This window comes from Pan troglodytes, chromosome 18 (assembly GCF_028858775.2).
Source record: "Pan troglodytes isolate AG18354 chromosome 18, NHGRI_mPanTro3-v2.0_pri, whole genome shotgun sequence".
Lineage (NCBI taxonomy): Eukaryota > Metazoa > Chordata > Mammalia > Primates > Hominidae > Pan > Pan troglodytes.
The window spans coordinates 16779702-16795631 of NC_072416.2; the positions used below are offsets into that span (position 1 = coordinate 16779702).

The window sequence follows — 15930 nt, forward strand, 5'->3', positions numbered from 1 at the left end:
GATTCTGTCTCAAAAAAAAAAGGAAAAAAAAATTCCTAAATAGCACTTTGTACCTACTTATGTTCTACTACTTTTCACATGTGTATTAATAATTGCCTTTGACCTCTCTTCCCACTCATTGGGCAGATGATTTATCCTCTGTGTAAGATGAGAGGTTCAGCTAGACCATTGATTCTCAATGCTTGGTACACAGTAGGATCACTCTGTCCCAAACCAATTGTAGCAGAATCTCTGGAGATTCCCCACCAACAACCCCTACCCATCAGGGATTTTTTTTTAAACCTCCCCAAATTATTATCATATTGTGAGGAGAGTTGAGAAGCACTTGTGAACACATATTAGCACTGATTTGGGGACTACCTTAGCCCAGTAGCCTAGTATATTTTAAAATATAAGATAATTATTATTGGTTCTATCTTGACTCCATTCAAAAAAATTAGTGAATGAATAGATGAAAAATGAAAGTGTAATGCCTCTTCGGTTTTTTTTTTCCCCCTGTATTTTTTTCCCCTACCTCTGGCATAGTATCTCACAATGAACTGGTTTGTTTTTTGAGAGAAGTTGTATCCCAGGTTGATCTTACAGTATTATGCTGTATTTTTACTTAATGCTGGATAAATGTTGGCTTTGTTTCATTTTGAACTGCAGTTACGTTATTGGGATTTGTAAGATAGTAACTTTCTTCATTCATGCTGTCAGTTCTAGACAAATTAATATTTTATCACAATTTGTCCAGTGAAAGCTAAGTGATTGTTTTACTTTTGTAACTAAATTATGGCCCAATGAGATAATCTGTTCTAGTGCCATTTCTTTAATATGTCAATTATTGACTACTATACAGAGAGTAGTCAATTCTATGTGTGATATTGGATCTTATTTTCAAAAGAAAATCATCAAGTAGTTAAGTAGACCTTAAGGTGACAGCTTGCAAAATGTCAGAGTAGATTAGTCTATACCCTCTCAAAAATGTTCATGAATATTAAGTTAAAATTTTTTGAAAACTTAATCTTTGCCTTTGCTACATTTTATAAAGATTTCCTTAGCTTATAATTTTCATAATTGGGAGAGATGTGTGGGAGTTTAAGATGAGCATAAAGTCAAGCCATAATAGGTTGAAAAAATTCTTCAGTATGAAGAACAGATTATACTGCATGAACATATTTTTTAAAATCTATACCTAAAAGATCTTCCAAATCATTAGCACTGATGTTCAGAGCTTGTACATCTTTCAATTATAAGGGCATTATGGTACTTGTATCTTAGAATTAATTTGATGTGAACAGATTTTATTTTGTATGAATAAGTAATTTGAAATGAAAATTCATAGTTTTGAAAAAGTCTAGGAGTTGTATTTTAATATTCCTTAGTGAAATAAGTAATTTGACATGCAGATTCACCTAACATCTTTTTTGAAGTCTACTTTATTTGATATTAATATAGTCATCACAGGCTTCTTGGAATTCCTGTTTGCATGACCCGTCTTTTTTCTATCCATTTTCCACCCTATTTGTGTCTTCATATTTAAAGCATGTCACTTATATGCATACATTTATAGACTTTTAAAAATTTATTCTGTCTCTTTTAATTAGAGCGTTGAGACCATTTACATTTAATGTAATTATTGATAAGGTTGGATTTAGGTCTATTTTGCTATTTGTTTTCTGCTTGTCCCATCTCTTTTTAGTTACTCATCTTTTCCTTCTTTTGGGTTAATTGGGTATTTTTAAGAATGTGATGTTTTAGCTAAAACTATTTGTATTTTTTAAATAGTTGTTTTAAGTAGTTGCATAAGATCTTCTCAGTCTACTTAAAGTTAAAATTACACTGTTTTCTTATGATGTATGGGAAAGTAAAGACACTGAAGATATTTACCCCTCTTTCATCTTTTATGCTGTGGTTGTCATGTATATTACATCTACATGTAGTGTAAACCTCACAACAGGGTGTTACAATTTTACTTTGAATGATGATAATGTAGAATATATATAGAAATAATATAGAAATTCAGAAGAAAAGCTAGTCTTTAGTTTTTTTATCTACATGTTTACTATTCCTGATGCTTTTCATTTCTGAAATCTAAGTTTTTATCTGGTATCACTTCTCTTTATTCTGAGTAAGTTTTTAAAGAATTTCTTGTAGTGTGGATCTGCTGGTGACAATTTTGCCTTCATTATTAAAGGATATTTCCATTGGATATGTAATTCAGATTGAGAGTTGTAGAGACTCTAGATTCTGTTAGGTTTCTTCTTAAGAGTGGTGTTTTGTTAAGAGCAGGCAGTTAAGTTTGCTGAACTCTTGCAAGCTGTCTTTTCTTTGGTGGGCAGCACCAGAGATCTCAGTTCAGTTCTTTTTGCCTTAGCTGGGCTGCATGGAGTCTGCCCTGCATGTGTATAGTTGAGGGATCAGCCAGAGACTTGGAGCACAGTGCATACACCTGCCCCCCACCCCACTTTGCGGCTCGCTCATTTTTGGGAACTAAATAGAAAGTCAAGTAATAGATCTATTTATGCATACTCAGTTGAATTTCAGCAAAGATGCAAAGGCAACTTAATAAAGACAATCTTGTCAACAAATGATGGTAGAACAATCAAATACACATATGCCAAAAAAACCTGAAAAAAAGTTGATTCATATTTCACCACATAAATAAAAATTAACTCAAAATGGATCATAGACTTAAATGTAAAACGTGAAACTAGATCTAGAAGAAAACAGGAAGTAATCTTTATTACCTTGAGCTAATCAAAGATTTATTAGCTACAGCAACAAAAACATGATCCATAAAAGAAAAAAAATTGATCATTAGTGGATTTCATCTAATTAAAAATACTCTCCATAAAACACTATTAAGAACATACAAAATAACCTGGGATAAAATACTTGTAAATCATATATCTGATAAAGCACTTGTATCCAAAATATATTTTTAAAACTCTGAAAACTCAATAATAAGAAAATAAACCACCTAATTTAAAAAAAGAAATATTCGCTCAGATACTTACCTAAAGAAGATATAGGGATGGGATGGCAAATTAAAAGATGCACAGCATCATTAGTCACTCAGGAAATGCAAATTAAAACCACAGTGAGATACTGCTTGCCCATTAAAGTGACTGAAATGGAAAAGACTGACCATATGAAGTACCGAGGATGTGGAACAACTGGAATTCTCATACGCTGCTGGTAAGAATGTAAAGTGGTACAACCACTTTAGAAAACAGTTTGTCAGTTTCTTAAAAATTTAAACATAGAGCTGCCGTGTGATCCAGCCATTTCACTCCTGTACAAGTATCTATATGGATACATGCTTTTACTTCTCTTGGGTAAATACAATCTTGGTATTTACCATTTGGATATTTGGTATTTACCCAAGAGAAGTGAAAGCACATGTCCATATAGATACCTATACGGGAGCATTTGTAGCATCCTTATTTGTAATAGTCAAAAACTGGAAACAACCCAGATGTCCATCAGTAGGTGAAAGGATGAACACACTGTGCTATGAAATGCTACTAAATAAGCAAACAACAAAGAATTTTATCGAATGTTTTGCCACTGCCATAACATGGACTGACCATCCTTCTAGCCTCCAGTAACAGTTTTCTGCTGCCGACTTTGTAGTCCTTAAGCCAGTGTCACATGTTTAGAATTTTTGTTGTATCTTTAGTACTTCTGTTGCTGATTTCCATATCAGTCAGAATGAGCCAGGTTTTACTGTGATAACAACCCCAAATTTCAGTGACTTAAAAGTTTGTTTCTTTGTCATGAACTGTATATCCATTGTGGGTTAGCTGAAAGTTCTGTTTTCTGTTATTCTCACCCTGAGACTCAGGCTGATAGAAGTCATTGTCTGAAACCTTCCTGGTTGCTGTGAATGTTGGCTAATTTAAACTTGCTTGATATATAGGAGTTAAGATGAATTTTCAAGCCAGACTACTTCTTTATTTTCATCAGCATTTGTTGACTGTCTTTTCATTTTAGCATGCATTAAATCTTTAGTGCCACCAATGGCTATGACTTTCTTTAATCCGTGGTATTAAAAAATATACAAAATATATTTCAACTTTATTTACCTTATAATTGCTTGTTTTTAGGTGGGAAGTATGTTATTCCTGTTAGATAAAGAACCTGAGGTCCAGAGAGGGTAAATGGATTAGTATGACCATACAGCAGTACAACTGGACTAGAACCCAGGATTCCCGTTTTAATACTTTTGTGCAAATTGGAGAAACATAACTGCACCATCTCTTTACACGTTCTTTATTTTGGCAGTGTCTTCAATAGGCCGTGTTTAAGAGGCGTCTTGCACTCCCTGTTGCCAGTGGCTGGAACACAATGGATCACACAGGGGCGATAGACACCGAGGATGAAGTGGGACCTTTAGCCCATCTTGCTCCAAGTCCTCAGAGTGAAGCTGTGGCTCATGAATTCCAGGAACTCTCCTTGCAGTCCAGTCAAAACTTACCCCCTCTGAACGAAAGGAAAAATGGTGAGTTCAGCATGTGCAATGGGATCTTTGATTTAAAGATTTCCCCTCTTTGGGAGCCCAGTTTATTCCTGTTTGGTAGTAATATTTTGGTCAGTTCAGCAGTCTGTCATGGAGGAGAACCCTGTAGAGGTACTGGATGGTTTTTAATAACAGGCAGAATTTCACTTTCCATTCAGTTCTTTCATTATTTTCCCAGTAAGTATCTTTGGTAGTGACGTTACCTTTGGAAATAAACTTTACATTCAGCCATTTTAGCACAAGCAGATGATTTCATGCTGGAATGGCATTGGAAAGTAGGTTCCTGTGCTGATGCCGGGGAAGTACATTGTGGATATGACTGCATTCTCCTCCCACTTTCTCCATCTCCGGTGTGTTGCACCATAATTTCACAAGTGGCAAAGCTATCTCAGTGATGACTAAAAAGTCAGGAACTTCTTATTTGAGTATTTATTATATTAATGGGTATTGGATATAGTCATATTCTCAGTCTTTGGCTGCCTCATCTTTGTCTACAAAATGAATATTTTCTATTCATTATCTGTTCAGGAAATTTTCATCGCTCACAGAGATATTCCAGAGTCTCCAGAAGACACAATACTGTCAATTTTTAACGTAAACAAATAGAGATAGATGACATATACTTTTAATACTTAAGATACAAAATCTAACAAAGTAATGTTAAAATTTGCAAACACTCTAAGCATGCACATTAAAAAATAGAATTAAGGTTTTTTTCTGGAATTACTATACCTTCCACAGTTCTGATGAGTCCCACACTCACAAGTATATTTGTAAATTTCAGTTTTTTAAAAGCCAGAAGAAATAAAACTGCTTTCCCTGCAGAGTGCCTCATTATGTACCTTATCACTTACTTTCCTGGGTCCTGAGTGTTTTCCAGTCCTCCTACTTATTAGACTTACCTTATTTAGGAAAGTGGATTAAAAAAACCATACATATACCATTCTTCTTAGGCCTTTAGTACATGTCTTTGGTATGTACTTGTTCTCCTTCAAATAAAATGTGTTTTGCTTTGTATCTGAATCTTGTTGCTAGGCACAGCCCTTGACCATTTTGATAGGTGTTTTTTTTTTTTTTTTTTTTGAGACAGAGTCTCACTCTGTCGCCCAGGCTTGAGTGCAGTGGCGTGATCTCTGGTCACTGCAATCTCCGTCTCTTAGGTTCAAGTGATTCTCCTGCCTCAGCCTCCTGAGTAGCTGGGATTACAGGCACGCATCACTATGCCCAGCTAATTTTTTGTATTTTTAGTAGAGATGGGGTTTTCACCATGTTGGTCAGGCTGGTCTCGAATTTCTGACCTTGTGATCCACCCGCCTTGGCCTCCCAAAGTGCTGGGATTACAGGCCTGAGTCACAGCACCCGGCCAATTTTGATAGGTTTAAAGCAGCATCTTAGCTTAGGTGCTGTGAAACCTTCAGGATGCTGTGGTTAACTCACTGGTGATGACTTTTAAACCTTCCATCTTTTCTTTTTTTTTTTTTTTTTTTTTTTGAGACGGAGTCTCACTCTGTCGCCCAGGCTGGAGTGCAGTGGCGCGATCTCAGCTCACTGCAGGCTCTGCCTCCTGGGCTCACGCCATTCTCCTGCCTCAGCCTCCCAAGTAGCTGGGACTACAGGCGTCCACCACCACGCCCAGCTAATTTTTTGTAGTTTTAGTAGAGAGACGGGGTTTCACAGTGTTAGCCAGAATGGTTTTGATCTCCTGACCTCGTGATCCACCTGCGTCGGCCTCCCAAAGTGCTAGGATTGCAGGTGTGAGCCACCACGCCCAGGTTAAACCTTCCATCTTTTAAGAACCCACATTTACCTTAGACAGTAGCTGAGAGAATATAGCCATATTTACTGAAACATGACTAAGTGTGATCAGATTTACACAGTACACTTGGACCAGTATAATGTCCAAATTATTACCCTAAAAGAAAATAAGAGTTGAACTGTTATAAAATCAGAACACACAGTTGTGCACAATAATGGTCTTCTGTAATGGGGAGGGAAGAGTGACGAGACTTTATCCTTTATGGTCATTTACAGGAAAAGTTAATATGTATGCCAGAATATAAGGTGGCAAGCCCAAATATAAAGCAGTCTCCCCTTATAAACTTCTAAGGAAATAGATTAAATGGTAAAATTTTAAATTTATTAATGTAGTTACATTTTATGAAGCATTGCAATAATGTAGAAGGATTGCTTTAATCACTCTCATTGTTCATAAAACCATCCTACTCAAAGTCTATATGTGAATCTTTGTGGTCAGTGTTTTTATCAGTAGTAGAACCCCTGTGCATCATCCATCTAGCACTAATTTCCAGGGTACATCTTCATTTCTGTCTCTTTGGTTTGAGTTACAGCAGCTTTGTAACATGTGCATGATTTGGCACTGAACATTTCTTTTTTTTTTTTTTTTCATTAGGCAAACATTTATTAAGCACTTAATATGTACAAGGGACAAGGGAGACGCATTTTTTAATGTTGTCTTTCTTTAGTAACAGTCAAAATACCACACAGAAAATAACTTAAAACTTAACCACAGTGTTATTATTGACCAATTGGGTTTAATACGTTTTCTTCAAAAGATGTTTGATATTTTGTAGGAGACAAAATAATTATTTAGCTTATGAGAAGATAGGGCATAATTTTGGAAATCCAGGCCTCTGAAGGATGGAGGTGCATGTTTTAGACACAAATAATCTTCCCGGTGTCTTTGAATAAATCCCATATTTGGTAGTACTGATTCTTTTTTTTTTTTTTTTTATACTTTAAGTTTTAGGGTACATGTACACAACGTGCAGGTTAGTTACATATGTATACATGCGCCATGTTGGTGTGCTGCACCCAGTAACTCGTCATTTAACATTAGATATATCTCCAAATGCTATCCCTCCCCCCGGCACTGAAAATTTCATGTCTAAATCACAAGTACCATTCACAAACCAGTTTTTTTTTAAATTGTCTTAGTTGTATACTCATAATCTCTATAACATAATACTTGTTTGATTTGTCATTGGTTGTTACATTTTATGGGGTCTAGTTTCTGTTTTAGAATTTGGCTTTTTTTAAGCAGATAATATATTCATGTGGTTTAAAATGTTATGATTACCTAGTAAAAAGGAGGTTACCCTCCCAATCTTGTCCCATACCTGCACAGTTACTTTCCCGGAATTAACTGTTACTATTGTTCTTTCTGAGAGAATAATATTTGACTACGTTTTAAAAAGCAGTTTTTAAAAGGCTACTTTGTAACGACACCCAACACTTTGCATTTTAAGGTTCTAACTGGAAATAATGTATTGGTTTTTTTCTCTTTTCCTTCTTTTTTCTAATTCTGATTAAAATATTTCTGTAAACCTGAAAATAGCTTCAAAAGAAGTTGGTTTTTAAGCCAATGTGTTTTCTTCAAGAGTCCTTTTTTGTTCAATACGGATTAAATGAAAGAACATCTCATTCTGAGAAACTGTGCAAAGACTCCACTATGAGATTGTTCCCTCTTTTCTAATAAATGACTTCAGGAAGTTATTATAGAAGCCTTATTTTATATTCAGACATATAATTTCAGGCTTATGATATATTAACCTAATTTGCATATACATTCCAAGGCATAAAAGGCATCCTTATTTGGCTGTCAGAAATCTAGGTTTTTGGGGAAATGCTGCTCAAAGGATACAAATTTCATTAGATAGGAGGAATAAGTTTAAGAGATCTATTACAAAACATGGTAGCCAAGGTTAATAACAATGTATTGTATTGAAAATTGCTAAGATAGTAGGTTTTAAGTGTTGTCACCACGAAAAAAATAGTAAACATTTGAATAATGATGTGTTAATTCAATTGAGCAATTCCACAGTGCATACATATTTCAAAAAAAAGTACATGATAAATATATATAATTTTTGCCGGGCGCGGTGGCTCAAGCCTGTAATCCCAGCACTTTGGGAGGCCGAGGCAGGCAGATCACAAGGTCAGGAGATCGAGACCATCCTGGCTAACATGGTGAAACCCCGTCTCTACTAAAAATACAAAAAATTAGCCGGGCGTGGTGGCGGGTGCCTGTAGTCTCAGCTACTCCGGAGGCTGAGGCAGGAAAATGGCATGAACCCGGGAGGCGGAGTTTGCAGTGAGTCAAGATTGCACCACTGCACTCCATCCTGGGTGACAGAGCAAGACTCTGTCTCAAAAAAAATAAATAAATAAATAAATATATATATATATATATAACTTTTGTCAGTTTCAAAATAAAAGCAAATATATTAATTTTTTTTAAATCTAAGTTTTTGACAGTTATGTGAGCAGAGTATATTCACATCAAGTAATATATAGATGAAAGGACCGTAACATTCTTACTTTAATGATTTTTTTCAGGCATGTTGTTCATTTTTTAGGTCTTCTTAATGCAGTGTTTAAGTCATACAAAATGCAGGTGTTGGCATCAAAATTAATCAATACAAAGTATTGTTTAGATATTGTGAAATAAATGAATTCAGATTTTTTTGGTGATTGTGTTATTATTCCTAGACATTTGAATTTCACTTATTAGAATTATTTTCTGTTGAGGGAAAAATGGAGATATTTCAGTTTGGGATTAGTGTCTAAAAGGGTAATATATAATAGTTTATAAATACACTTTACAAGGAAAATGAAGTTGACGTTTAATGATTCCAGGATCTTCCCTTGTTTTACATTCATATTTATGTTACTGATGATAGTGGAGCGGCAGGATATTCCCACTATTGGAGCACATAGGAGGGATACTTAGTAAAGAGAAGCTGGGATTTTCCTTTACCCTTGAATGTGACCAAAATAGTACCTCAAAGTGAAGCAGCCATATTTAGGCAATTAACTTTTCCTAACAAGTGAGGCCTTAATGAAGGAAAATGGATATATAGAAACACATGCATAATCTACCTTTACTAAAACAATGCATATACAGGGGATTGAGCTTCATTTTAACATTTTAAATACACGTTAGATCCATCTTTCTCACGATTTGCATTCCTTCACATGAGCAGACTGGGAATAAAAAGGAAACCAGTCAAAGGAATAGGACTTTAGTGTTTAAATTGGAAAAGCTCGGCAAGGAAAGACAAAGTGGGTAGAAACAACATCACTGAAAGAGCTGCAGCCCTTTGCCTGTGCCTACACTCTGAGGGGACCCTGCGGGAGAAGCTGTTCCTTCCTGAGGTCGTGTGCAAGACCGGTAAGCTGACAGGCAGAGCAACCCTCAGGGATGCTGGCTGGTGAATTTAAGGTTTTAAGTCATTGCCAGTATTATTACAGAGTAAGCAGAGAAGTTAATACAGATTTTCATTTTTAAAAACTGTTTGGTATTTTAATACTTTATGGTATGTCTTGAGTCCAGGTACTTTTAAGGTGAGGAGCAGTCATGTTGACATGGTCACAGAAATAGCACAGGCCAGCTGATTTAGACTTTTGTAAAATCAGTATCATCTACCTCCCTCTTCCTGAACTAAAAGGCTTTTTCAAACTCTGTTCACTATGAAGTAGTCAGTGTGTTTTAGGCCTCAATAAAGAGGAATGACATTTGCCGTTCTTATTTTAAACTTCGGTATTACAACGTTACTGCAGTTGTTAGGGTTTTGAGCTTATAGTCCCATCTTGAAATCTTCTAAGATTTTCCATCCATTAAATTTATCATACAGAATAACTTTAGATAATCTCTTTTTCAGTTCTTGAAATGATCACTTACTAGAGAGAAAATAACTTATTCAGAAGTTTGCTGCACACAAGAGAGCCCAAGATGGCTCTTTGCTTTGGTTTCAATACATGTATTAATATATTTGCAAACAGTCAGGTGAACTTTGCCTAGCCATGGAACCCAGCCAAAGAAAGCTGCTTGCCTCACACCATAGAAAATGAATGGCATATATTTAGAGCTGGCCTTTTTTGGGGGTTTCACTTTGAAAGCATTTCCCTGCTTCTCATTAACCTGCTAGGCTTACTGTCAGTCCAAGTATCTGGAAATATACAATGGCATTGAACATTTGTCTTGGGCAAAACTGGGTTCTTGAGGCCATAGGTGAGCTGGTATAATGAATGAATGGAGATTGGTGAGGGAGAAAGAGGAAATTTCTGCTTTTCTCTGGAGCAGATAGCCAGACAGAAAGTTGTCATAGTGTCATAAACGAGCAGGAAACAAATAGATGCTCAATAGCCAAGACAGAGCTGTGGAATTCTTGCTTTCCCTTTCTATAACTGGAAGTATTAGAAATGAATAAATTTCTCTAAAATCTTGTCGTTGGCTTTGCTGTTAACATGTTTAGGATCTGGAGTGTTTCGTGTAATTCTCAAGGACATCAATAAACATTCTGATAGTAGCTTGTTTTCCTGCTTTCAGGAGTTAGAGTACTTACACTGAGAAAAGAAGTATATACTCTGTGAATATAATTTTCCTTGGTTGTTTTAAATTAATATTTTTAAAAATTGGGCTTTGGGATTTATAGTAAACACAATTATAGTTTTAAAAGCAAGCTGTAAGCCTCCCGACAACTGCAAATGAAAATGTGGCAGCTCTCATACTTTTTGTTTGTGAAAATCTCTTGAACCCTTCAAACTGAAAAAGAAGCCTTGTAAGTACCTTAAGGGTGAGGTATTCTCTTTCATAATAACCTTTATGATGTCTCCTATTAGTATGTTTTAATTCACAGTGTAAATAAGCACCTGTAACCCTGTCTGCCTTCTATTTTTCTACTCTGAGTGTCTTATTTAGACAGTTTTTGTTGTTACTGAGGATTTTGTTTGCTTCAGTGCATTGCAGAGCACACCCATGCAGTGTGTTTGGAGCGAGGGAGGGGGCTGTGTGTGACTTTACCTTCTCCCATTTGTAGCTGGCAGTGAGTTTGATCTCCTGCTGGAGTAGCAGCATCAGAATGCTAACATGGGCTTGCTTTAGTTATCAATGAGGGGGTGGATGAAGCTTTGTGCATCAGCAAGACCATGGACCCCATTACAGCACCCCTGAAGCTCATTTTGAGTAATTTATTTAGTCTTTAAATTGTGTCCTCTTGTTGAAATACCTTTGGGGCATCACAACACATTTATTAACAGTAAGATTTAAAACGTAATAGTAATGAGCAGTTTAAACCGATGATGAGACCACATCATCTTAAACTTGTTTACTTGTTTTATGTTTACTTAACATTTTAGACAACTTTTCTATAGTTACTGAAGTCACAGAAGTACATTATTTTCTATATAGATTGAGATAATTTTCATAAAAGTAGAGCCCACCATGTCATTTATATTACACATTGGACCAGTGAATAAACTAAAACAAATTTATTAAGAAATAGTCTTTGCTTTTCCTCAGAAAGCAATTATAAAAGATAATATACATAATATAAATGATTAGTTAAATAAGTATGACTCAACTATAACCTCCTAGCTACTTAGACCTCACAAGACTTTGTGGAATTAAGTAGTTAGTTTATAATTAGTTCCTCTGCTGGGCTGAGAGACTTAGGAAAATTAAAGTGGGGCTCCGTTTACTTATGTCTGCCACGTAACTCAATCACAAGGACCTCTTGTAGCTAAAAAAGAGAAAAGATAGTTTTGGACACCTGTTCTCTACCATACCTATAAAAGAGCCTAATGAATACAGGGAATGTACTGGAAAAAAGTGATCCATGACAATTTTTCTTTGTTACTTAGCTTATATTTTAAGACAGCAATAATAAAGTACTCTTGTGACAGAAAACAGTAAGACTGATATGTTAAAGTAACGTGTTGGAATTTTCTCTTTGGCTTGTAATTAATAATTACCTAGACTAATTAGCAAATATCATGTTTCTCTGACTCCTTTACATTAATCTGTACGTTGGCTCTCCTGCCCTCACCGACTGCCCTCACTATTATTGACAGGAAGTGTAGTCTTTTGGGAGTCAGGACTTCAGTCTCCTCTGCTGACTCAGTCTGTGAGCATGGGTAAGTCTAAGGTGCTCTCTGTGTCACAGCTTGCCCATTATGACATCCGTACAGCAGCCTCCAGCCCATGTGTCTCCCTGGCGGCCCTTCCTCATTACATCATGTGTTCTTATATCTCATTGTCGTGTTTGCCGTGTGCTATTCATTGGGCAGCAGGAACAGAAAGAATGGAAGATAACTTCCATCTCAGCTAACCAATGGAATTTTCCTTAGATACAAATTAGTCGTGTTGCTGTTTAATACAGACCTCACATCTGTATTAGTAAACATACTTGCCAACTCTCTCAATTAGTCAGACTTTCCTGCCATATTTAAAGAAGAGAGTAATTGACTTGTTTGTTATTCTCAAAAATAATGTGTCTGATTTAGAATATGTAGTTTCTATTGATGGTTTTTAAGGGTTGGCACGTATGCGTTAAGATTTTTATAATAGCATCAAACTGTCAGCTAAAAGATAATTTTCAGCTCTTTTTAAAGCCGAAATTCATATTTTTATGAATTTATGTTGTTGTTTTCATTAAGAAAATGCTAATCGTTGGGTGTCTTTCACCAGTTAAATTTTTGATATATGGCCTCTGCGTTTAATGAAGACATAACAAGAAAAGCAAAAAGTCTGATTCACGGCTTGCCTTTGGTTCTCGTAGTCTAAGTTTAAAAACTGACAAGTGTTACAGTTGGTCAGCACTCTGCAGATTGGCGATTCATAGCTACAAAATAGAAGACCGTCTTTGACAGAAGCCTTGATCCTGACATAGCAGTTAAGAAGAATGTTGCTTGGACTGCTTGATCAAACCACTGCCACGTATTATAGGAAGGAAAAGTTTGCTGTATCAGAATACTCCGCTCTCCCACAGTATTAAAAAATTGATATTTCAAGAATGGAAATGATACTTTTTAAAATTATTGTTAGCAAACATTTATTGAATGATCATTGTGCCTCTTACTCTAAAATAATTCCTAGATTTTTAAGCCTCTAGTACAATGTTGAAAGTTCATGATGTAGTATATTCTCATAAACTTGTTACACAAAGATCTTTAAAAGACATTTCCCTGACTGTATACAGAAAAATGATTGGAGATGATTCTTGTGGATAACTGAAAAAGAAGAACCTAGTTTTAAAGAAGGAGGGCTGTAGAGTTAAGCCTAGCAAGAGCGTGCTCTGTTGCACTAAATGTGTGGTGGCAGGCCCCTCAAAGCCGTGGTTGGAATAATCTTACATATTCCTCCTAGATTGTTGGGAAGATTGAATGAAATAAAGCATCTAAAGTGACTAGCACACATACGGCACATCTTAGGCTCTCAGTACATGTTTTAATTAACCCAGTCTTGCATGCCTGATGTGAGAATACCATGATGGAGGCACCAACTTTGGAGCCACCCTAAGCCTAGATCTTAGCCACACCATTACTAGCTATGTGAATGTGGACCAATTAGTTACCTTCCCTTTGCCTCAGTGTCCTTATCTGCAAAGTGGGGATCACACTAGTATTTGTTTCATAAGATTGCTCTGAGGGTTAGATCAAGTAATCTAAATCAAGTATAGAGAATAGTGCAAGCACATAATTAGCACTTTATTAGTATGTATATTTTGAGAATGCAGTATCGTTAACCCTTGGACAATGTAGGGGTTGGGGCACCGACCCCCGTGCAGTAAAAAATCCATGTATAACTTTTGGCTCCCTATCTCCTGATAGCCTGCTGTTGACTGGCAGTCTTCTTTTAACATAAACAGTTGATTAACACATATCATATATGTTATATGCGTTATGTACTGTATTCTTACAATAAAGTAAGCTGGAGACAAGAAAATGTTATTAAGAAAAATCATAAGGAGCTGGGTTTAGTGTCTCACCCCTGTAGTGCCAGCTATTCAGGAAGATCTCTTGAGCCTGGAGTTCAAGACCAGCTTGGACAATATATAGCAAGACCTCATCATAAGAAATAAAATAAAGGAAATTATGAGGAACACATATCTACAGTATTTTACTGTATTTATCAATACTGGAAGTTTACACAGTCTGTTTATAAAATGAATCATCTGTCTGAAATGGTGGGCAACTGCAGTTGCAGATCTCAATCTATGGTACATATCAAGCAATTCAACTTTTTCTTCTAATGTCATGACTTTTTTCTGCTTCTTGGGAGCACCTCCAGAATCACTAGTGGCACTTCGTAGGAGTCTCATTATGCAGAGTTTAAGGTACTGCACTAAACATGATGAAAAATATGTGAGAACCTCAAGAGATTACTTTTTACTTCTATGTGCAATTTCCTGGAGAGACAACTGCTCACGCGGAGATGATGAACATCACTTGGTGTTTTAAGCAGTACTCGCAGCTCTTGAGCTTCACCACAATAGCAACAGGAGGTGACTACAAAATTGTTACAGTAGTACAATATCCACTACAGTTGATTTATGTTGATTTACATTGCTCATCTGTAAATGGTGCCACGTATGGTCTGTATGTGTATGTAAGTTTTGGTAAATTTTAACTTTTTATAATAGATTTGTGTATATTTTATGGTAGTAAATGATAAAAATAGACTAGTTTCTACATATATTTTATACATTCACAACATACCTAACTTTTTCTTAATTCTTTTGATATTTCTAGGCTATGTGGTTCATCTGAGCTTTTTCAAATTTTCACACATCTACAAAAAATTTTGCAACACAATTTATTGAAAAAAATCCAAATATATGTGGACCCATGAAGTTCAAAGTCATGTTATTCAAGGGTCAACTGTGTTTTAATTTTTACTAAGTCAGTGTGGTTTTTCAGAATTTTCACCATGATGTTTTATAACTTAGCATTTCTTTTGGTCGTCCCAGTAACTTTTGCTCCCATTTTCTACAAGTATTTCTTTTTTAAAAAGGCAAAATGACATTCAGTTTCTTAATGTCTCACCATGTACCTTCATAACATTTGAAGAGCAGCTTATCTGATGAGTGCTGAGAGGGCAAAGGCAGTGGGCACTGATTTCCCATGAAGTTCGTCTCTTGTTGGTACTGCCAGTTCCCACAATCCTAGCATTCTCTGGGCATCAGTCAGTGTCTACAAAAAAGGATTTTCAAATATTAAAGCATGTGAAAAGACAAACAGGCCAAAACTCAGAGCTCTCTAGGGACTATGACCTCCAAAACAGACTCCATTCTGACATTTTCACAGGCTACTTGAAGGAATTCCAGCAGGGTTGTTCCATTTGGTAAACTCCTAAACAAACCCTCTGTCATCGAGGACTGATTTATAGAATTTTCTCCTTATGTGCTTGTTCTGAAGAGATTAAGACAGTAGATATGGTTGCTGAGACTCTTTTAAAAGTCATTTGATATATATGATAAGTACTATACAGAAGATTTTTGGTATTTTGAAGTAATAAAACAGTTATTTGTAATGTTTAAAGAGATTTTGTGTTCTGAGTTGTCTTCTAAGTTCTTTTTCTTTTTGATTCCAGGAAATCTATGTCATAATCACATCTCTAAGTT

The 15930-nt window shown here is 35.8% G+C and overlaps 1 protein-coding gene across 22 annotated transcripts in view; it reads left to right on the plus strand.

Moving 5' to 3' along the window:
* The window catches only part of MRTFB (myocardin related transcription factor B), a 272986-nt gene that overhangs the window by 142774 nt on the left and 114282 nt on the right, over nucleotides 1-15930 (plus strand). For 9 of the 22 annotated variants that reach the window (XM_063796696.1, XM_063796697.1, XM_063796692.1 and 6 more), the window contains 2 exons: nucleotides 4273-4489; nucleotides 12380-12442. In XM_063796696.1, coding sequence (XP_063652766.1) covers nucleotides 4336-4489; nucleotides 12380-12442 — 217 coding nt within the window. In that variant the 5' untranslated portion in view covers nucleotides 4273-4335. Of the gene's footprint in view, nucleotides 1-4272; nucleotides 4490-12379; nucleotides 12443-12995; nucleotides 15843-15930 lie in introns of those variants that run through there. The other 13 variants (XM_001146929.8, XM_054668218.2, XM_001146453.8 and 10 more) reach the window with 2 other exon arrangements.